Here is a 22,318-nt window from a genome sequence, read left to right as displayed (position 1 = left end):
TCTTGACTTGAAGGCTTGCTGACAGTCCAGTGGGCATTATATCATTTAATGTAAATTATGCCACTGTTTGATTATTCTCAATTTCAAAGATAATTCGTGAGGTATTTATTTTAGAATTAATTTAGCTTAATTTTCTATTTGATTGGTGTTTTCTTATGTTTGCTAAATGTAACCAACATATATCAAAAATCTCTCCCACGTATATATTTAGAGATTATTCTTAAGTATTTCTGAATTTTCTGTAGAACTGATTCTTTTCATAGTGTCCCAGTGCAAAGTTATTTTTTTCTAATCAGTAGTTTGTTATCTGGGCTATTTTTTGCCAGCTTTTTAGATTATTAGTATCCTTTATAAAGCACAAACTTAATTGAATACAATATCAAGTAATATTTTAACTAAGGTTTTTTACAGAATAGTAGCATCCCATTCTTTATATCCCCAATTTTTTTTTACTTTTAAATATTGGTGTTTTAACTCTGCTAATCTTTCTCAGTGAAACTAATCAATGCTTTGCTTGTCCTGAAAGTAATGATCTACATTCTTCATTTCAGTGGTACTTTAATTTCATTATATGAAATGAGCTAGAGGTCCTACATAATTTCATTGTAACTACCCTTGTTATTTGCACAGCACCTGTTTTTTTTTTTTTGTTTTTTTTTTGTTTTTTTTTTTTTGTTTGGGTTTTTTTTGGGTTTTTTTTTGTTTTTTTGTTTTTTTTTGGTTTTTTTTTTTTTGTTTGGTTTTTTTTTTTTTGGTTTTTTTTTTTTTTCTGGAGGTTCTATAAACTTTATAATATTTTGGTTTGTATTTAGCTCCAGATCAATATCAGGCATGTAAATGGCTTTTTTCAGAATCAAAGTTTTGCAACAATTTCATGAGGCAAAGGGTGTTCATGTCTGCATGCTGTAGCTGAGTGCTGGATTTTTGGCCCTGTGTTATCTTAAAGATTAATATATTAAGAGTTAAAAAAAGGTAGATAAAAGATGGATCAATTTCATTGTAATGTGGAGAACCTAGTGCTTTTTTAATGTTGTTTTAGAACTGTGGTATCTGAATTTTGTAGCTATGCTGGTGGCTGAAGATTTAGATCAGACTTTGTTATGTAAGATGGGAGCTCTGCAGGAATCCACCTAATTCAGCCCAAGTGTCTTTGATGTTTACCTCCACTAATAAAAAATTAGGACCCTGGCCAAGGTTACATGGTTGTTGAGAGATCCCAGTTTGAAGTATTTCAGAGCTTTGCAGTTTGAAAATAGCTGGAAGTGAAGCCTCTGAGAACTAAGGAAATGTGACCTGGGGGACAAACACCAAAGGCAGTAGTTGCAAAAGGCAAAACTCTGACTGATCCTGGTGCATTGAGAAAATTTCTCACACAAAATGGTTGTGTGAGAAAATTTAGATTTACCTAAAGAGTAAAGCAAAGCTGAATTTTAGGCAGAATAATGTTTCATGTGTCTTTTGTTTTTTTATCTCTTTGCCTCTCTGTTTGTTATGTTCCTATGGATAAATAAATAATGTTCTGTGTTGAGCAAGCTGTTCTCTGTCACTACCTTTTCACACTGGTCATAACTCCCAGAGGGAAGTTGATGGAGGGGCCATTAAGCAGCTGGACCTGCTGAGGACACCTGTAACCTGGTGACCCAGTCAGAGTGTGGGGGTGATTGACTGAATTTCTTCTGAGAGAAGTACAGTCTTCTCTACTTTCCAACAAGCACAGATTTCCTCCTTGCTTAGAAGGGGTACCCACAGAGAGCCTGAGAAATGGGTCAAAGGATCTGTTTGATCCTCATGTTTGACACAAGTGTTAACTCAGACAATTGTTATCCATGTCATTAATAACATCCTTAGTGGTTGTTTATAATTAATTTATAAATTAAGGTGTATGTGTTCCTTTGTTATGAAGCACAAGCACAATATATATGGCTTCAGTTAGCAGATGTCTCATACTGGGGTGCTGAGATGGATGTACAAATGCTGATTTACAGCCTGACAGGAGACTTCAAAAGTCTTTGAGAAACTGGGAGGAGGATACTGTATTTTGTTGATCTGCTAAGAATTGTACAATGATTATATATGCATCATTTTCAGAATGGAGAAACAGGAAAAGAATCAGAAGAAGATAAAGATGCAAACAAATCTGAGATCAGCGTAGTGTTTGAAATTGCTTTGAAGCGCAATATACCTGTCACTTTCGAGGTATGTGTTGCATTTTTATCTGTTACATATTTATCTTGCTAAGAAAGTATTAAAAAAAGGTACCACTAAAACTCAACACATAATATCCATATATTAAAAATATTAATTTAATATTAATGGAAATTATAAAAAAAAATGTCACTGTATCAGTCTAAGACAGTGACTTTTCACTGGTAAAATAGATGCTCTTTCAGAACTTTTAGAGATCTAATATTTGTTTGCAAACACTTGGATGGCAGAAAGACAGTTAAACCATTTTCTGTACAGAGCTGTGGGATTAGAATCTGTAGCCACACTCAATCTGATTTGAAATAATCTTCAAAAGAGTTAGCCAAAGTCTTTGCTCTAGCTGTTGGCATTCATATGCTAGAAAAGGTCCAATTGAAACATTCACCTCCAGTGTGCTGTCTTCAGAAAGTCATGAATATCTTCCACTCTGATTCTGTTTCACTTATCTATTTCTGCTTAAGCTTTCACAAGTTTTTTTGTTTGTTTCCTATGATTTTATCTATGAACCCACTTCTGACACCTTTGTTTACCTGAAGTAATAAAGAGCATTTGGAATAGCTCCAGTGCTATCAATGAAGCAGCTATGGGAGAGTGAGTGATACTAACAGGATTTTTTTTCCAATGAGAAAGTTCTCACAAAACCTTGTAAAAATCTAACACTGTTGTGGTAGGAAGCACCAGATTTTCAAGCTGTTTTGTTTTTTATTTTATTTTTTTTAATGCAGAAAATGCTAATGTAAATGGCCTTTTTTATTTTATTTTTCTGCGTTTTATTTTGCATTTAAACTGAGTCTGTATGAAAGACTCAGTGGATAGTGCTTATACTGGTGATGGTTATATTCTCCAGTGCTTTTTCCTGTTAAAGTATAGGCATGTATCTGCATGTGAAAAGAATCAAAACCCCTAAACTGTGGCATGCCTTGCAGTGTGCTGTATGCAATTTACTGACTGTTCCTGAATTGGCCAGTGTCAAATAAGCTATTTGAATCTTCTTAGAAATCTGAGAAATCTCTCAGAAGGTAGGTAAGAAAGACAAAGAATATTATTCATGACTAAGGAATTCCTTGGTATAGCAAAGGCATAGATGCTTCATATATGTGGTCTATGTGATATGGACTAATTAGAACATGAAGAGAATGTAAAATCTAGAGGATAAAACTGGGGTGTCTGGGGCTGTTGGTGTATCAGTTTGCCACTACATGCCAATCACCCAACTCTTAGCTACGAGCAGACATAATGAAAACACATGCTTTTGTTTCAAAAAGGAAGCTCATAATTAATGTCTCAGTTTTCAAACATTATTTTCTACCCTAAACATTTTAAAATATGTGGAATAGTTCCATAACAATCAATGCACTAAAATGTAAGGAGATGTATGGTCACTGGTCACAGAGAAGCTTGGAAGCTGTAAAGAGGGGTAATGCTTTGAATGTCTTCTTCACTCCTGGCTGAGCTTATTCAGGGGAGAGCATTTGGTAAGGAGAGAGTAAAGGCAGAAATACTTTGTGAGGAAAAATCTAATGTGTCACTTGCCAAAGAATGTTCGCAACATTGAAAAAAGACAGTTTTTTGCTCTCCTGACAGGTTTTGTGTTATTTCCTGCCTTTAAATCTAAATATAGGTGACATTCTCAAATAGAGTTTTGATTGAACTTGGTTCTGGCTTACTTTTCAATAAAACTGCTAAGCAATTATGGATAATCCCCAGGATCTGATGTTTCTAATAGGATTTTATTCACTAATGGTCTTGTGTTATTCCAGGCAAGCATCAAAGCTTTTTCCAGCTTTTATTTTGTGTGTGGTAGCTATAAAATGATCTGCCTTTTCTTCATCTGAGAAAGCTTTAGCCAATGTTCCAACAGTGCTTGGTTATGCAACAAAGTAATGATCATAAATATATATTAAGTTCCATGTAAACATGTCCTTAGAATTGCATGAGGGGTGAACGGTCCTTTTGTGTAATGTGGCTAGTTTTAATTGTCTAGGAGCTTTAGGATGATTTTAACAAACTTTCTATCTATTAATTTGTTAAATAAAAACATTCAGTTGTAACAAGGAACAGGCTTTACTCCATACTTGTCACTGGTGCATTCTTAGCTAACTTAGATTCATCAACTTTTAAGTCAAAATGCAACTGCTCTAAGGCATTTATGGGGTTCCAAATGAATAGTTTTTAAGGATGACTACAAAAGTGATTGCTGTAGGAATTGTTAGAGTAGCTGTAGAATGGTCAGTTCACTTCTTATTTCTGCCTTGACAGTAGGCTAAAATCTTGTTGGTTTTTTGGGTTTTGTTTTTTTTTTGTTTTGTTTTGGTTTTTTTGTTTGTTTGTTTTTTGTTTTGGTTTGTTTTGGTTTTGTTTTTTTTTTTTTTTGTTGGTTTTTTTTTTTTTCGTTGTAGTTTTGTTTTGTTTCAGTAGATGGTTTTTATTCCTTATTGGTCAGTAAGGGATAGATGAGCCTAGAAAACATAACTGAGGTCAACAGCTTCAGATATTAGAACACAATGGGGTGTTTCAGATTGCCATTTTATTTTGAATATTTTTCTTTGTATTGCAGTGTTATTTCTTTAGACTAGCAAATATAATAATGCTTTTTTCATTCTCAGTATCAGGAGTGAAGGCATAGAGTGCCTAAACAAGCAAATTTTCTGCCCCTCCATCCCTGTCCAGTGTTCTGCTGGAAAGTGTTCTTAAGTCCCAGTCTTACCACAGTAAGATTCTGCAGAGAATTATCAGAGATTCTGCATTTTGAACCAGGGACAGGCCAAATTGCAGACTCTGAGAGAATAGTTCTCAGCAGGAAGTTTCACACCTATCTGGCTTCTGCTGTCCTGGGGATTAAAGCTTTGGAGGGCTGACTACTGAGTAACTCTCATTCGAGTTTTGCAGAATGGTCACCCTTCTCACTGCAGTTTTTACACTTTGACATTCAGACTTTTCCTTTTTTCTTTCTTTTTAATTTTTTTTTCCTTTGTAGCTGGGAAAATCTAGTGTGTCTACCTGCACAAGCTCCTGGAAATATATTGATATTTTAATATCTTATAAATAATCATGTATTCATAGATGTAGGTGACATGGGTTTTTTGATCTGATTTCTGTCTCCTCTAGTTTTGGGGGGAGTTTAATTTCCATTTAATCTTTCCCTAATCTTTTGAATTTTCTACCTGGCATCTTATTAATAATTAAAGCAGTGTTACTCTTTCACTGTAATCATACTTCTGTTTTTCATTTGTCAGCATGATTCATTAAGTTGAGCCAATTCATTCTTGATGTAACTTGACCTTAGATGTGTTTTGGCCCCGTGTGTTTTCTCTTGCTGTAATTATTCTTTAAATCCATGGAACAGAAAAAGAAAAGTGTATTGAACTGTCATCCTTAATCAAATTCTCAGCTTTAAATTAGCCATGATTAGGTCCACAGGTTGTATCTTTCAACTGAGGAAATAGGTTAATGTCCTAATGTGTATAGTGTTCTTAGATAGCAAAGGTTGAATTTCTCTTTAGTGTTTTCTGTCCCGAGGGTCATAGCACAACTGTTTGAAATCATATGGAGTAAAAAGATCTGAAATCTGGGGTTAACCAAAAATGTTGTTAGGTAAATATTTTTTTTGCTTAATTACCAAATTTGGATGTTTAGCTTGATCCAGTTCCCATCTGAATCCTATGGGGTTCATTCCATTGACAACACAGACTTTTTTCCATTTACACACTAACAAAGATACAGTTTTTAATGTTTTCCAGTCAATTATTTACCTTGTGTCACATACTTAAAATTTAAAAGATGAAAACCACACCAGAATGCATTAGTTTTATATTGAGAAATATGTTTTTGTGTATATGAAAATATAATCTGGTTTTGTATTAACATTGTTTCTCTTATATATATATATATATATTTGTGTGCATTTATATACATATGAGAAAACTTATATAAACTAATATTTTAGGAACTCAGCAATTATATTTCTTAACCAAGTTATTTTTTCCTTTTTCATCTGGTCAGTATAGACATTCCTGTATATTTTATTAATACATTATATTGCATGTAAAGACAAACACCTATATAACAGTATTAGTAGAACCACAGAAAGATTAAGGACCTTAGTAAGGTTAATTTAGCTATGTTTTACAGCAAGCATGTTGTAATACTTGGATAACCAAGTACAGGGATGGTTTGAGGTGCTGTAAAATCGAGTGGGAATGCTGCAGTGTGATGAAGGTGCTCAGCATGGACACGATGCCGGACTGTGTCTGAGAGCAGGAGATGCTGGCACTGGGCTCATCCCAGCTCCTGTGCAGGCACTGCAGCATCCTGGGGCTCAGCAGGCTCAGTGCATTGAAAGCACTGCTGCCTTCTCGTGTGGTCAAGCTTTAGTGGGCAACTTCAAAGAGAGGCAGTGTTGAAAACACTTCTGAAATTAATACCTGGAATCTTAGAGTGGGAACACTCCTTGATTAAAACAGAAAAATCCCATTCTGGCATAGATGTCATTTTATTCTGGGAAAGTGGGCCAAAGTTGTCTGTTAATTTTAATTTTGTGTCTTTTAATTGATATATGCTGTGGTAATTGTATTTGCTGGGTGAAGCTGCCACAAAAGAGAACTTAAAAAAGGAAAACAAGCCTAAGGAGACCTCATTACAGTGCAACAGCAAAACTAAATAATGCAAGGGACATGACCTTGATAAAAAGAACTTTAATACAAAACATGTTGTAATAATGTTGAAATTGAAGGTTTGAGCACATTAAAACTATAGTTATTACACCAAGAAGGCCCTGGTACCTTTACCTCAGCTCCCATTCCCCTCCCTCCTCAACCTAAAAAGACATTACTCTTCTTCAACAAATGGTTTGATATAATTCCATCAAATGAAAAAAAATTTGTATTTATATTGATTTTTAAGATATTATAAAGAGATGTCTGTCAGATACTCTAATGTCTCCTTATACATATTACCTATAACAAAGATTAAATTAGGTAGCTGCTTCCGCCCATCAAACAAAATAACTGAACCTTTTCCCAAATGAGGTCTCTTAATTCCTGATAGACATTGTCCAGACCAGTAAATGGTGCATGCATACACAAATGATGGATGGCTACCCTAGCACTTGCAGTGCTCTGATTTGGGGGTGAACACATCCTAGCATCAGCCTTCTGAAGGGAGATGTGTGTGTGTGTGTATGGGTATATGTATGTATGTATGTATGTAAAACTGAAGACAGAAAAACAACTACAGGAAGGTACAGCATTCAGAACTTAATTTCTTTCCATATTACTATAACTTGTAGTGAAGTACTTCAAATGGGTTTTCTTATTTTGTTGTACTAAATATGTTTGGAAGGGAATGAATAAATTTTTTTTTTTGAGAAATGTTTGGCTTTTGTGTGAGTTATGGTGGCTCTTCTGGTAATTCTTTTCAGTACTGATGGGAGGGACAGCTGAGAGTCATGGAGGCAAGAATGTGTCAGCCTTTCAAATGTATGGGATATTGCTCTGAGCTGTGTAATCTGGCAAGGCAAGAGTTGAGAGCAGGCATCCAGCCTGCACCTATTGAGACTGAAGTATGGGACTGTGAACATCCAATGGTTTGATGAGAATAGAAAAAATTACAATCAGGTTGAGGTAATGCCAAATTAATACAGTTTTGAATATGTTTTGTATAAAGAAATAGTCAAAGCCTGGTAGACCTTCATGGGTTTAATTGCTTTAGTATGTGAAGCATCTTGCAATGAAAAAACTATCAGCCTTGGTCTAAATATGCAGAATTGTTGTATAGTGTGTTATTCTATAAATCTTTAAAAATGTAGGTCTACTCTTATTTTCTGTGAAACACTGAATATGATGGTTAAATTTGCTTTGTCCGACTAGTCTTAATTTTCTGTCCTCAAACCTTGTACTCTCATTAATACTTGTCCATGTTCTATGGAAACCAATCTAATGCCTTCAGTTAGCAGGAAAACTGGACTAGTAATAAGTTCATTGCAAAGATAACAAACATTAGGGTATCTTCTTGTAGGGTGCTTTGGCTCAGTGTTACTTTCTCTTAAAAGGTGATTAAAGAAAGTGGACCTCCTCACATGAAGAGCTTTGTTACACGAGTTACAGTAGGAGAATTCACTGCAGAAGGAGAAGGCAACAGTAAGAAACTCTCAAAGAAACGTGCTGCAATGGCTGTACTACAAGAACTTAAGAAACTTCCTCCTCTTCCTGTGATTGAAAAGCCAAAACTTTACTTTAAAAAGCGTCCAAAAACAATATTGAAGGTATGTGTCTACCTTTGAGACAATTAAGAATGTTTGCTTAGAAAGTAACAGTCAGATTTAAAATCAAGAAAGGCTTATTTGTCATTTTCTGTCAATATTGTTACAGTTGCTTGTTACTGTCAATATTGTTACTTGTTTGCTTGTGCTAGTATGCCTGGGCTTTTTTTAAATCCTGAGAATGCTGCCGTTACAACAGAATGGCTTGTAAATAGCTCACATCCCTGAAGTCTTCAAGGGTTTGGTTCAGGTCCAGTGGAGGATCAAGCCCTCTAAGCAGCCCTGTCCAGCCATGTGAAGTTTTAGTATCATCTCCTCAGAGAATCCCTTCTGGCGTACGTAGTGGTTCTCTCCCTGCGCTCTCTCCCCTCCCCAGTTTGAAGAGGGAGAGAGATACATGAAAAATTAAATTAATGGGGTGATACTTTAGTGTTTCAGTACTTTACTGAAAGTATGAAGATTATACATCATATAAGAAGTATATGAAGTATATACTTCAGATATATACTTCATATACATATGAAGAAACTATATACAGATTTCTTGACCATTAGAAATCTGTACACTCAGGATACAAAGTGCAGAGTTCTGAAAGAGCAGCCACCAGAAAACCACTTAAAAATAAGCAAGTACTTAAGAGAATGAAAAACTGGATTTGGAAAATGTACAAAAGATTTATTTGTCACCTTCCTCTTTTCATTTGCCTTCAATACAGAATAGGTGATTTTTCAGGAAAACCTAGATTAATTAGATACCTGTCTCCTATTAAAATCCTGCAGATCTAATTCTCAGAAACTTATATGAAAAAGTGGGCAGGAAAATGATTTAATAGAAAACCATCAGCATTAATGCAGCTTTAAAGCTGGAAGATTGGAAAAGTCTTTTGGCTTTGGCTTTCACCAAACATCTTGGAAAGTTTTTCTCAAGAAAGAGGCTAAGGGTATAATAATGAAAAGATTTCTTATATTACCATATACCATTTGCCATTACAAACTTAAATTTAATAGTACACAGTTGGCCTTGTTAGAAAGGGACATTAATTGTCAAAATAAGCTGAATATGTAGATGGTTTTTATTTTTTGAATATCCAAACTTCTGAAATGCTTTCAATGTGCCCATTTCTTTCAATTTAACTTGCATGTGTTTTGAGCATCAAAAAAAGTGGTAACAAAAACTTCTTTTTATTTGCATATATATTTATGAGGCTGTATCTTATGGCCTGCTCTTTATTTAGCCTGCTCTGCATTTTGTCTCTGCCTGGCTTCTTGCCCACACAGCTGCCCTTGTGTATGACATTGTCTTAGCTCTTTCACCTACATCTTCTCTAACTGCTTCAGCAGTTACACTATGTAGGATTTGCTGCACAGCTTTCTAAATATAATATCCCTCTCTGGTCTTTGCTGATCATTTCTTCAGTTTCCTGAACACTTGTTTGTTATTTGAGAAGCTTAAGCAAGCATGAGTGCTCATCTTCTCTTAGCCTGCAAATGGTTTCATAAAAGGGAAATAGCTTCATAACATAAGAACAATTTTACATTCAAATGCCATTTACATTTGCAAGTGCATTCTTTATGTTATCCTTTATAAATCAGTTAAGTATGACTTCAGATAAATTTTTGTGGGTCTTAATTTCTTCTTAAAATCTACCAACAAATATTTTCGCAGCTATGTGCTTTGAAAGAGCATTTGCTGTATGAGCAATAATTCATTAAAAGAATTTCAGAGCTAGAGAGTTTTCAAGGACTGTAGTTTTCCCCCTGTCTGTATAATCTTGGACAGACCACTGTCAGTCTTTATGTTTCCCTGGCATGAGATCAATTCCCCCACAAACCATACTTTTGGACATGTTATTGTGAGGATTATTGCCTGTTAATCTGAAATACTTTATGGGTGGTTCACCATAAGCAATAATTCTAGGGTAAATTCATATGACACACAGAGTAAACCCTCTGCACCTTTAGTTGCAAGTTGCAGTGTAGGATGGAAGGCCTGGAGTGCTGAGAAGTAAAGCAGGAAGGCTGGAAGAGGAAGCATCTTTATGTAAGGCAAATGGTTTTTGTCCCTGTGTAAATCCCACCTCTTCTCAGTGTAGTGCATGTTCCAGCATTGTGGCAAGCTGTTTTAAGGGGTTAGGGGGAAGGGTCCTAGAAACAGGGCAGTAAGATATAACTGACTAATGAATCTGCTAATTTTCATCCATCCTCATGAGGACCTCCACAGATAGGAGAGGGTTTCGTTAGCTTGCAGATGCAAGGTATACACATACCTGCAACAGTGGCAGACAATTTCTTTCCACAGCTTTGAGCCTGAGGATTCTTGTCTTTTGTCTCATGATCAGAAAATGGAAAGTAAGTTACTTCTTGTTCTCTTAAAGGGAGTATTACAAAAGAGAGAATCCTAGTAAATGTTATTGAAGCAGTGTATTAGTTATAGGGATATATACTGAAATAATGGTTCTTTCCTTTAATCCTGGTTTAGACTGGACCAGAATATGGTCAAGGAATGAATCCCATCAGTCGTTTGGCTCAGATCCAGCAGGCCAAAAAGGAGAAGGAGCCAGAGTATGTTCTTCTTTCAGAGAGAGGAATGCCTCGCCGTCGGGAATTTGTTATGCAGGTATCCTTTGTGTCATGTTAGAGATAATGGCCTTGCTAAGTATTTTGCTCAAACTCAAACAAAATGGCGGCATAATATGAAGTGGAACTCCTTCTGTTTAGCTATCTGCCTTGCTGTCTGATATGCAGGAATAGTATGAAATACAGTATCAGAAAGCCTGTCTAAACTTTTTTCTCTTAGTGAAACAAATGGCAGTTGAATTATGTGCCCTCTAGATGCTTTTCTTGTGTTTTGCATTATTTTACACTCCTTTTTTTATTTCACCTGATCGTTATTGTCTTTATCCCTGATGGTTCATGATTTATTTACTTTTACTTGTTTTTTTGGAAAAAAACAAAATTGGGCTGGTGTTGATCCGAGGATTCCAGCAATACCTAGTATTCTGAAATATGGACATTAATATCTCCATATTATCAGGCATTTTGGCTTTATAAAATAGTGTTGTAAATTTTTTCAGATTGCCAATTTCTTTGTGGCTTTGTTATCTCTGAAATACAACAAAAAAAGCCAACCACATGTTTTAGACTGTCCTCTGACTGGACCTAATACTGAAACAGTAGATCATTAAAATTCCTTTCAAATTTAAATTAAGAACATGTACAAAAAATTGGCATAACTGTGATATTTTGTTAGATAACACAACAGCAGGTTGAGAAAGATTAGAATCATGAAAGGATTCTGTATCCTTGTGTTTTCAGTCAAGGGTAATTTTGTGCCGGAACAACTCAGAACAGCATACCCCAGCATGTTTTGACTTCTTGTCTACCAACCACACCAAAATGTCACTTCTGATCACAAGCAAAATTTATGACGTTCCAGCACCTCCTTCTCCAGAGAATTAGTTATGTTTTCAATTCAATCTCTAAGTTCTTCCTTCATGTCTATGAAGATAAGCTAGTGATCTTAATTTTCTTGGGCCTAAGTGGTCTTTCTTTGTGATTTATTATTTTTCTCTCTGCAGGAAAAAAAAGTATTGTGTTTTATGTTGCAGAATCTTTTTTTGAATATAAACTTGGATTTCTAACATTTTATGAGACCTGAAAGTATTTGAAAAAGAGTGATCCTGTCAGAAAATCTCATTTCCCATGCTTAGACCCCCATGGGACTGTCCACAGTTGGTAGTTGCTGTATGAGGCCAGAACAATGCAACACAGTATTAGAAAGATGGGCTGGAAGTTTAGTTTTCTGTTGGAGGAGTGTCGATAATGGCAAAGTCTCCAGGCTGTATAAAAAAGGAATCTTAAACACAGTGACTATGTAGAAGATTCGTGTATCTAAGGAGGTTTGTGAAAGAAAGAGTTAAAGAAACTCCACAGAGCAGTTGCTTTGTTACAAATACTTTTAAACTCCATTTTCACCCTTTTGTAATATCTTCACACTAAAATTATTCTACTATTTATCCCACCTTCAGGAAGTCTCAGTGGATTCATTTAAGACATGCAGAAAACCTTATCAGAATAAAATACCTTTGTATAAGCTACTTAAACCATGTTTTCATTTAATTTAATTGAATGTGGAAGTAAAATATCCAGAGATAATATGTTCATTTTTATCTGTCACACAAAGAGCAAGTTTAGATGTGATGAAATGGATCCAATTACTTGTCCTGGCTACTAGATAAACAGAAGAAAACCTCTGATGACATTAGTTGGTTTTCTGTTCCCAAAGTTAATTTCAGAAAGCTCTTTCTCTTTGTAGTCAGGCCTTTAATCCTTGATAGAGGTTGTAATAATAGCTAAACCAGTTTTACAGGTCTGAGAAATAGTAACACATTGATTTATTGTGACCTATGTTATAAATTATCTTTTTGTCTTCTCCCATTAAAGTCCCTCAATTTTATTGCATAGAAACTTGTAGCAGATTGGCTATTTTCTAATTGTTATTGTGAACTGCATAGAAGATAAGGTTTATATTTCAAGATTATTAATATTTTTGGCTTAGGTAGACAAATCTTTTTGCTTAATGATGTATATATATATATACTTTGAAGGGATATTCATGATAATTATTTATTTACATTCTCTTCTTAATATTTAGAGTTAAGAGTATTTGAATAAATAAGAGTTTAAACTTTTAGGAAAATACATATATGATTAATTAAGGAAAGTGAAGAATTACTGAATGACATAAACTCCTAAATACAATTTATTCTTTATTTAGCAGTTGTATGCCTTTTTTTAACCATTTTTTTAAAGCTCCTTCCAAACTGTTTCTGGTCTTTGACGTCTGGGTTTTGGTTTTTTTTTGTTATTCAGATAATCTTGATGATTTTATTAATTTTATTTGATTTTGCTTTCCTTTTTTGACATGGTTTTGAAACTGTGCAGTATTTTGAGACACAATTTGGCAAATAGAAGGACTTAATGGACCAAGCAAAATACACCCATCAAAGAGCTATGAATGAAGAGCAGTGAGAGTGCTCATGTCACAAACCAGACACATACAGCACCAAGAGTTTTAAGAATGGTACCAAAGCCAAGGATTAAGTTGGAGCCACACATTTTGTGGATATCCATTACGTACAGTTTGTCCTTATTTTGGGGTTTTAATTTCTCCTAGTGTTATGAAAGGCATCATGTTTGTCAGAAACCCTTTGTACTGTGCAGACCACAGTCTGGAGCCTTCTTTCCAAGGACTGTTTGGCTCAAAGCTTGTCAGGTGTAAGCAGTTCCAGCCCCTTGTTCCTTGCAGTGCAACAAAGTGGGAGGAAGGCAAATATGATTTTCTTCCTTCTTTAGAAGCCGCTCTCGTTAAATCTCAAGTCGGTTTGTCTGTCCATTGTTCTGCATACTGTCCTGATGATGCTGGGGAGCTGCTGCAGGCAGCACTCCTTCCCACAAGAAAGAGGAAGTACAGACCCTGGGGCAATTCCAGTGTAGCAGAGTGGGGGAGAGGTTCACGAGGAAGAATGGGGGTGACACAGAGGCTGGTGGAAGAGAGAGGCAACTGTGTGTGCACTGAGATGCAGAAAAATATAGCTCTTGGGTATGGGTTTGGTGAACTTCTGAAAAATCTAAACAAGCCCTTCTAAGTGAATACTGTGGTCCCCTTTTGCACTGCTGTATCTTTTTCAAGATTGCATCTTCATCAAAAGAGCTGACAGCTGTTGATAAATCTGCAAGAGTATTATATGATGATAATAAGGAGTCTTGCATTTGTCATGATTATGATCAATATTTTCTTTTTAAGGTAAAAGTAGGCAATGACATTACTACTGGAACAGGCCCAAACAAGAAAATAGCTAAAAGAAATGCAGCAGAAGCAATGTTGCTACAGCTGGGATACAAAGCCTCTACTCCTCTTCAAGACCAGGCAGAAAAGGTGAGAACCAGTTGTTGTGTTGCCCACAATTTACCCTTGTCTAGGTTTTTAAGCTGTATCAGCTAATCATTTAGTAAAACTGGAAGCTTAAGCTTGTGCACACCCCGTTTTAGAGAGTTGCTTGTCACAGATTAGCCTTTGTTTAGCTACAGCTCTACAGATACCCTTAGTATTAAGTGCAGCCTCTGCTCCTGTGAGAGTAATGAGGAACAGAAACACAGTTCCATAGAATAGTGTGTGTGCAAAAGTGTTCATGTGATCCATGCACCTATTTCTGCTTACAAATCAGGATGAATGTACCTCTTGCTTTTATTCCATTTTGGGCATTCATGAGAGCCCAAAGGAACAGAAAGGAACAACATTAGTAATTTTCATATATGAAGTAGTAATCAATGTTTATCTTCCCATTGCATGTGCACTAACAGCATTACAGAAAAATAATGGCCTTTTCACATTTGATGACTGATAAAGAAAATGTGTGTCACTTTTTTTAATGAAGAAGGAATTGCATTTCAAATTCATATGTGTTGCAAGTATGTATTTCCACATTAGCTATCTGTAACTTAGCACTCCTTTCCTGTCTTGAATTTATTGATTAGGGCTTTTGTAACCAAAATTGGCTGTTAAAGTTTTGCCTTTTGTTTACTGAAAAGATACTTGGTAAGGTATTTAACTAAGCTGTGGACCTTAAACAGCTTCTGTCATATACAGGCTCACTGCATGTATATATTTTGATAATTACTTATATGTTTACTGTGGCTGCACTAGGTAGACAACAGAAGGTTCTGTTGGGCTTTTCTAGGACTACATAATAAATCTGAATATAGTATATGTGTATACATCTATGTGTATGTAAATATGAAGATACTCTGTTCTATATGTTCTATATTCCTAACCAGGAAAAAAGAAATACTGTACTGGTTACTTGTCCCCACCTTCTTCTGTTTCACTGTCCTTTGAGAGTAGCAGCAATATGTGTGCTGTTCACACTCACCTTCACTATGTTCTTCACTATATGTCTTAGTCATAGACAAGTGTGAAATACTCTAAACAGAGTCCTTGGAAGCTGGATGGTGTTCCTAGTGAGAACACACTGTGCAGACAGGGCCATTTAAAAAAAAGCTTCTGACTGAGTCAAATGATAATTCATTTTCACCAGAATGCTGAGACATTTCTGCTGTAGAATATACTCTCTATGGTATAAAACTATCCACTTTTTCTTCACTGCCAATTTTGCCAAATGGCTTTAATAAAAAACAAGTCAAAACAGAAAAATCAATTTTTTTTTCTAATATGAAAACATAGGTTGTCATTCTAGGATTTTAAATTGGCTGAACTAATTTTACAGTATTTTTCAGAGATAAAGCCTGAAAAAATTCAGCCCACAACATAGTTTCTTTGCAGAGCTCTACATAGTGGAAACTTGTGGTTACATTGAAATCCTTACCAAAAAAATTGAGTGGCTAAAAAGGGATGCTGCTGCTTTGTTTCCCTACATTTATTAAGCTATTGCTTACAAGTGCATTGTCTTTAGAAAATCAGGCTTAATTGCATACTTGCAGATGTAGACATTTCAGGATTGGTAGACTAGTGTACAATGGCCTAATATTATTCTGAAGACAATGAACAAATGTTACTGTATCCAAAAAATGTGAAGTACTCAACTTTCATGTAGTGGCAGTATCATAATAAAATCATAACAAAATTTTAAAGCTTTGTTGGGGTTTAAGGACATGAAATATCTAGAGCATCTGGTTTTATCTTCTGTATATATGTCTGGACATATTTGGAGACGCACAAGTTAGTTTGTGTAGCTGAAGGAATTTTAACTCTCAAACTGAACTGTGGTGGAGAAGAGGGAAAATAGATCTCTATCAATTTGAGGATTGCAAAATTCCTTGCACATAAATTGCACAATAAAGATATATCATTAGAAAATACTTGTTTCACTGTTTGAATCCAAAATGGGTCCCAGTGTAGATTAGCTGATGCAGAGGTTGGCATCTAAATAGATAATTTTCACCTGTATATTTTTGGATGTTAAAAAAGGCAATTCTTTTTTCCCCTGTGCCCCCTTTTCCTCAAGTCCTTCCATTCCTCCTCCCTTAAAAATAAGCAAAACCAAATCCAGTGGTTTTTTTTTTTCCTTAACCCTGGTACATAAAAAGTGACTGTATTTATTGTTTTAATGGAGACCTAAGAGCATTATAAGAGCAATGTGTAGTGCTGACGGCAGCACAAGTAATCAGGTAATGTAAAAAAGTAAAGGCTCTGCTCTTTTCTGGCTTAAACTGGTTCCTGAAAGAAATCAGTAATGGTTGTACAGAGCCTTGAGGAGAGCAATCTGGAGGTATGCTGGGAGATATTTTGCAGTTGTCAGAATTTCAGCTGTATGGATGAGGATAGAGAGTTGTAATTTTTTCATTTTCCACCTTTTTGTTTCTTCTTGCCACTTTTATTCTCTTAGAGAGAAGAAAACCAAGGTAGATTGCATTCATGTGAGGCAGCAGTACAAAGGATCACTTACTCATAGAGGAATTGTTGTTAATTTCCCTGTTATGATCAAGTTAATAAACAATAAAAAAGAGAAGAATGAGGAAAGTTGGAAATCTTCTCTTATTGTAACAGTGTGCTTGTGCTGCCATCATGTTACAGATGGTCAGGATGACTTCCTGACAAAACCATACTTCTGTTAACAGCAGTAAATACAAACATATTTATAGATTTCATATTGCTTACTCATATGAAGAACTGTTGTCACCCATATTTTCAAATATACATATTACCTGCTTCATAATATGGATAAAACAAGTTACATGAAATTAAAGTGTATGGATGTAGGTGACCAGTTTGAAAGCTGACTGTAATGCCTGTCCTTCTTTTCCATCAAATATCTCCCATTTTCACTGCTCATTGCCAAGGCTCTTTGGGATGTACATGATGATGGAAAGCAGGGAGACAATCACCGAAATACCTGCTTTTCATAGTGTGTTCTCTAATCCTCTTTTCCAAGTAAAATGTATAATCTAGTGGTCTGTATTATGACATGGTAGTAATCTAAACAGCCTTAATGCAACCTCTGAGATGCAGAGGCAGATTTCAGCTGGTTGATTTTCCTTCTCATCTCTTTCACTTTCCAACCCCGTCTTTGAGAGCAAATGATGACAACTTTGTTCTGGCATATTGCCTGCTTTGCTGTGAGGTTTTCTGTTTGCACAGAAAATCCCAGTGAAATCTGAAAAGGATCATTCATTTCACATTCATAGAGCTGGTTGTCAATAGCTTCTAAGTAATGAGGAAGCTCTGACTTTTTTATTCAGTTTTATGCATAAACCTAGAACACTGCCATCTTATTTACTGTGTAAACCTCAGTACTGGCTTAATTTTGAACCTCCGTGTTAATTGTTCTCCTTTTCCATGTCAGAGTTTAATACCCAGTATTAAACATAGTAAAAATAATTTGAGGACAGTTAGCTTCCTCAAAAATATATTAAAATAATTGAAAATTGCAATCATTTTTACTTCCACTTCAGTGACTAAATCAATTTAAAATGTACTTGTTAGTAAATATTTTTAAATTACACCCAAAGTACTTTATATTGTTTACACATTCCTTCATAAGCAGTAATTGGGATCTTCTTGTTTTAGAATGTAATTTCTCTGTTGACTGTTTATGTCTTCAGTTGAGAGCTGCTTAAAACATTTAATTTTATTTAAGTCTGATTTGGTAACACATTGAGTTGAACCTAATCCTTGGGGAAACATTTATATTTCAGTGTTAGGCAATAGTTGTTAATGTTTACTCATGAAGGGTACATTACTCAAATAACCTGTCTTAGGCAAAAATTAAGATGAGTTAGCAAAATTTTGTGAACAGATGTGGCAGTCTCAACTCATCCTTTTTAGTATATTTCAACTAAATTTATAAACAGGAGTGTTCTGTTTAGGGAGCAGTTTGCTCTTTACTTACTTATTTTTTTCTACCTGTTTCAGCTTGGAGAAAACAAAAGTTGGAATGGCCAAAATGTTGGGTTTCCTGAGCCAACAAGTAATAGTAAGTATTGCTTTCTAAATTTATATTGATACTTATTTTTCTTTGTCTCTATATGATTTGGATTATCCAAGACAATTGAAATGCTTTTTGTAAATATTTTAGGGGTTTTGTTGCAATTAGATGAATTAACCCCTGAGTGTCCTGTGTGTGGGTGTAGGTATGAATGAGTGCAGAAACAAGGAAATTTTTATCTATTAATTGAATCATTGAATCCTTCAGTTTGTAAGGGATTTTAGGAGGTCACCAAAACTGCTTGCTCAAAGCAGTCAGTGCAGAGTTGAGATAAGGTTGCCTAGGACTTGTAACAGTTCTCCAGCGATGAAGGTTCCGTAGCTTCTCTGGGCAGCCTGTTCCAGTGCTTAACTGTCTTCACACTGATTTTTTTTCCTTTAATTCTTGTCAGAATATCTTCTGTTTGTTTATGACTGTCATCTCCTGTTCTTCTGCTATATACCTCAGTAATGTGCCCGGCTCCATCTTTTCTGACAACTTCTTCTTAGATATTGGAAGGCAGCTGTTGTGTCTCAACAGATTTCCATTATCTAGGAATTTATCTACCTAGACTCTAAAATCACAGCTTAGAGACAAGGGAGACATGGTGTCAAAATCCTTGCTAAAGCCAAGGTAAATGACATCCACTGCTCTCCATTGATAAAACCAATCATTTTATCATGAAAGACAATCACACTCTGTGCCCACAAATGGCTTTAAGAGGACTGCATGATTCTCCCAGGGACCAGAGTGAGGCTGACCAGCCTGCCTTTTTTGAGTATAATGCATTTCTCCAGGCACTGGAGATTTCTTCTGATCTCCAGGACTTTTTGAAGAGAACAGAGAGTGGCCTCATAAATGATGTAAGCTGGTTGACTCAGCACACTGAGATACATCCCATTTGGTGCAATGGATGCACAGGAAATTCCACCTGAATATGAGGAAGAACTTTACTGTCCAGGTGACTGAGCACTGGAACAGGTTGCCCAAAGAGGTTATGGAGTCTCCTTTACTGGAGATATTCAAGAACCATGTGGACACAATCCTGTGCCATGTGCTCTGGGATGACCCTGTTTGAGCAGAGGGATTGGACCAGATGGCCCAACTGTGGTCCCTCCCAACCTGACCTATCTGCAGTTCTGAGATTTTGTGATTTATATGGGTTCATTTCTAGCTTTTCTCACAACATCCCTGACTCTGATGAGGTTCTGCTACTGGTAGTTCCTCTCTTCCTTGAGCTTTGTCTATAAGACACAAAAACCCAAGAAACCTTGTTGGTCAAGATTGAATTTAGTTTCACTGCAACAGGTAAAGAATAGGACAGAACTTGGTGAGTTTGTAACTAGATTTTTGCTGTTTAATGTGGTAAAGATAATATAAATAGTACTTTTTCACTTTTTCTTAAGCCCTGGATTTTTCTCTAGAATCGTGTGTAGTTTTGAACTTCTTAAGGGTCCCAAACATTATCTCCCTCAACTAAGGATTGTAGAGACATGGACACACACATGAGCTACCTTCTATTTTTTGCCTATATACATCTGAAAGACATGCTCCTAAAAGCAGGTTTTAAGGAGTTTCAGTAGTGTTCCATTACTTATATGGTCTTCCCACTCACCACAGAGGGACCCAGAGACCTGAGGAATAATTTTTGCTTCAACTTACTCAACAGTTTGCTTGTGTTTCAAGTGGTCTTGGATGGAGCACATGCCATTATGTTTCCCTGAAAGAAAGGATTCTACAGGATCTAAGTCTTCCTATTAATGGCTTCCTTACAGCCCTGTCATCAACCCCCATCAATACTTTTAGATGATTTGTATTTGTATTGTCAAAATCTCTAAGGACAAGATCTGTGAAATATCTTCAAATGTTAGCATCTTAGAGTTTGAGACAGCAGCATAAGACCTCTATTTTTTCTCCTGTCCTTTTAGTATCTTGTAGCAGAGATACTTACAGATGAAAACATGATTTTCTGTTAAACCAACAAGAAAAAACAATCTCTTAGGCTGCTCAAGACAACTTTGACAGTTATACCTTTAAATCCAAATCTAGAAGGAGAACACAAAGGCAAACTCATTCAACAGAAGACAAGATCAACAGAAATTATATTTTAAACTTGTACCAACTAACTTATTTTTCACAGACCTGCTCACAGACCTTTTTTCAGCCACCAGAGCCACAGTACAGAAACAGTTTTTCATTCTGGGACACTTTTGTAATGCTCGAATCCTTCATTTCCATTCTTCTGATCTACAAGTAAATTGGAAGTTGAAAGAGATGGAGCCTGCCAATAGACATAGAGCATTTGTTCAGAGACCACTGTTCTTGGTCTCTTAACCCCCTTTTTTGAGGGTTCCAATCTAGAGGTAACATTAATAATAAACAGGTGATTTAAGTGTATAATAGAAAGTTAGAGGGTTGGAATGAATCTTAAAAATTATCTAGTCCCAACTACCCCTGCCATGCAGGGACGCCATACACTAGACCAGATTGCTCAAGTACTTATCTAGCCTGACTCTGAACACTGCCAGGGTGTTTTGAATAAAAGAAATCACTTCTATGAATGATCTCTCATGCACCTGTGAAGTGCAGGGTTTTTAAAAGGCAATTCCAAACAAGTTCCACAATTTGAGATAAAAAATGTCACATCCTTTCAGGTGTGAATATACTAGTTTATTTATAAGAACAGCACTTTTTGGATGGTGAATTTACTCTTGAAGTTTTTAAAGTAATTTTTTTAAGTTAGGAAGCTTTAAAAGAGGGCAAATGGAGCAGCTTCCTCCCTTTTGTATCCCTCTTAAAAGAGAAATGTACAGTTTGCATTTCTTGTTACCATAAACGTAACTTTCAGTGATCTTCAAAATCTGAGGCTCTGAGATTACTACATCTACCATTGGGCAGCTTTTATTCATATTTCTAGACATTTTATTCTAGGAAAACAATTGTGTCTTGCTAGGCCAGGCTATTGTGCATCAGTTTCCTTTGCAGACAGATAGTCTTTCTTCATGCACATAATGCCCCGTGTTTCCATCTGAATCAAATAAAACTGGAATAGTAAAGGGAATTTGTATACTTCAGTACAACAGAAAACAAAAATCATAACAGTTCTATATTTTAGTACAGTTGAAGAACAGATTTCATGGTACTCTTACAATGTAGTTTGTTTTTGCTGAGAAATACTCTACAGTTTGTATCCTCCTAATTACTAGCTCAATATATATTTATTATTGCCTATTAAATATTCTTGAATATTAAATTCTCCTGCTGCCCTCTATCATGTTACTCTTGCATTATCCATGTGGCAAACCTCACTTCTGTTCCTCCAACTCACTGGCAAAGCTTCTTGCCACAGGTTTATTTCTTTACCTGTCTTCTTCATTTCACAATTTCAAAGAAAGATTAAACACAAAGCTATTGGTTTCTTGGTTTGGGATATCTTTGATATTCTTCACATGTGAAATGGCAAGAACATAGAGGTTTTTTCCCTTATGCTTCTGGAAGAGACTTTGAGAAACTGTGAGCAGACCAGATGTATTTGCAGCCCATATAGAAGATGTTTACTGTAAACAGAATCTCATTTATCTCTCTTGATTTAAATAGTTATCAACAGAAACAAAACATGCAACAAATAAACAATCCTATTGCAAAGTGCATTTTCATGGGAACATATTTTTGTTTTGTATTTCTGGATGGGGTAATAACAAACATCATACAAGATGTGTTCTAGGAGAAACTGTAGATAACCTATTAAAAACAGTATAAAAATAAAAGTAAAATGTTACTGTGTTTATAGATATTATAATTCAAAGAATGAAAAAAATGACCATAACTCTTTTTACAGGTTTCCCAATTTCAGGTTTCCATCGTATAGGTTC

General features: G+C 35.6%; 1 protein-coding gene across 3 annotated transcripts in view; it reads left to right on the top strand.

Annotated features, from left to right (window-relative positions):
- The window catches only part of STAU2 (staufen double-stranded RNA binding protein 2), a 171,384-nt gene that overhangs the window by 54,156 nt on the left and 94,910 nt on the right, over window positions 1-22,318 (top strand). For all 3 annotated transcript variants that reach the window (XM_071421075.1, XM_071421058.1, XM_071421068.1), the window contains 5 exons: window positions 2,089-2,196; window positions 8,255-8,467; window positions 10,943-11,080; window positions 14,270-14,401; window positions 18,395-18,455. In XM_071421075.1, coding sequence (XP_071277176.1) covers window positions 2,089-2,196; window positions 8,255-8,467; window positions 10,943-11,080; window positions 14,270-14,401; window positions 18,395-18,455 — 652 coding nt within the window. The remainder of the gene's footprint in view (window positions 1-2,088; window positions 2,197-8,254; window positions 8,468-10,942; window positions 11,081-14,269; window positions 14,402-18,394; window positions 18,456-22,318) is intronic.

Source organism: Agelaius tricolor, unplaced genomic scaffold (assembly GCF_023055355.1).
Source record: "Agelaius tricolor isolate 1412-34295 unplaced genomic scaffold, bAgeTri1.0.p SCAF_2, whole genome shotgun sequence".
Classification (NCBI taxonomy): domain Eukaryota; kingdom Metazoa; phylum Chordata; class Aves; order Passeriformes; family Icteridae; genus Agelaius; species Agelaius tricolor.
The sequence above is the reverse complement of the archived record's forward strand: the minus strand, read 5'-3'. Positions and strand labels throughout refer to the sequence as shown.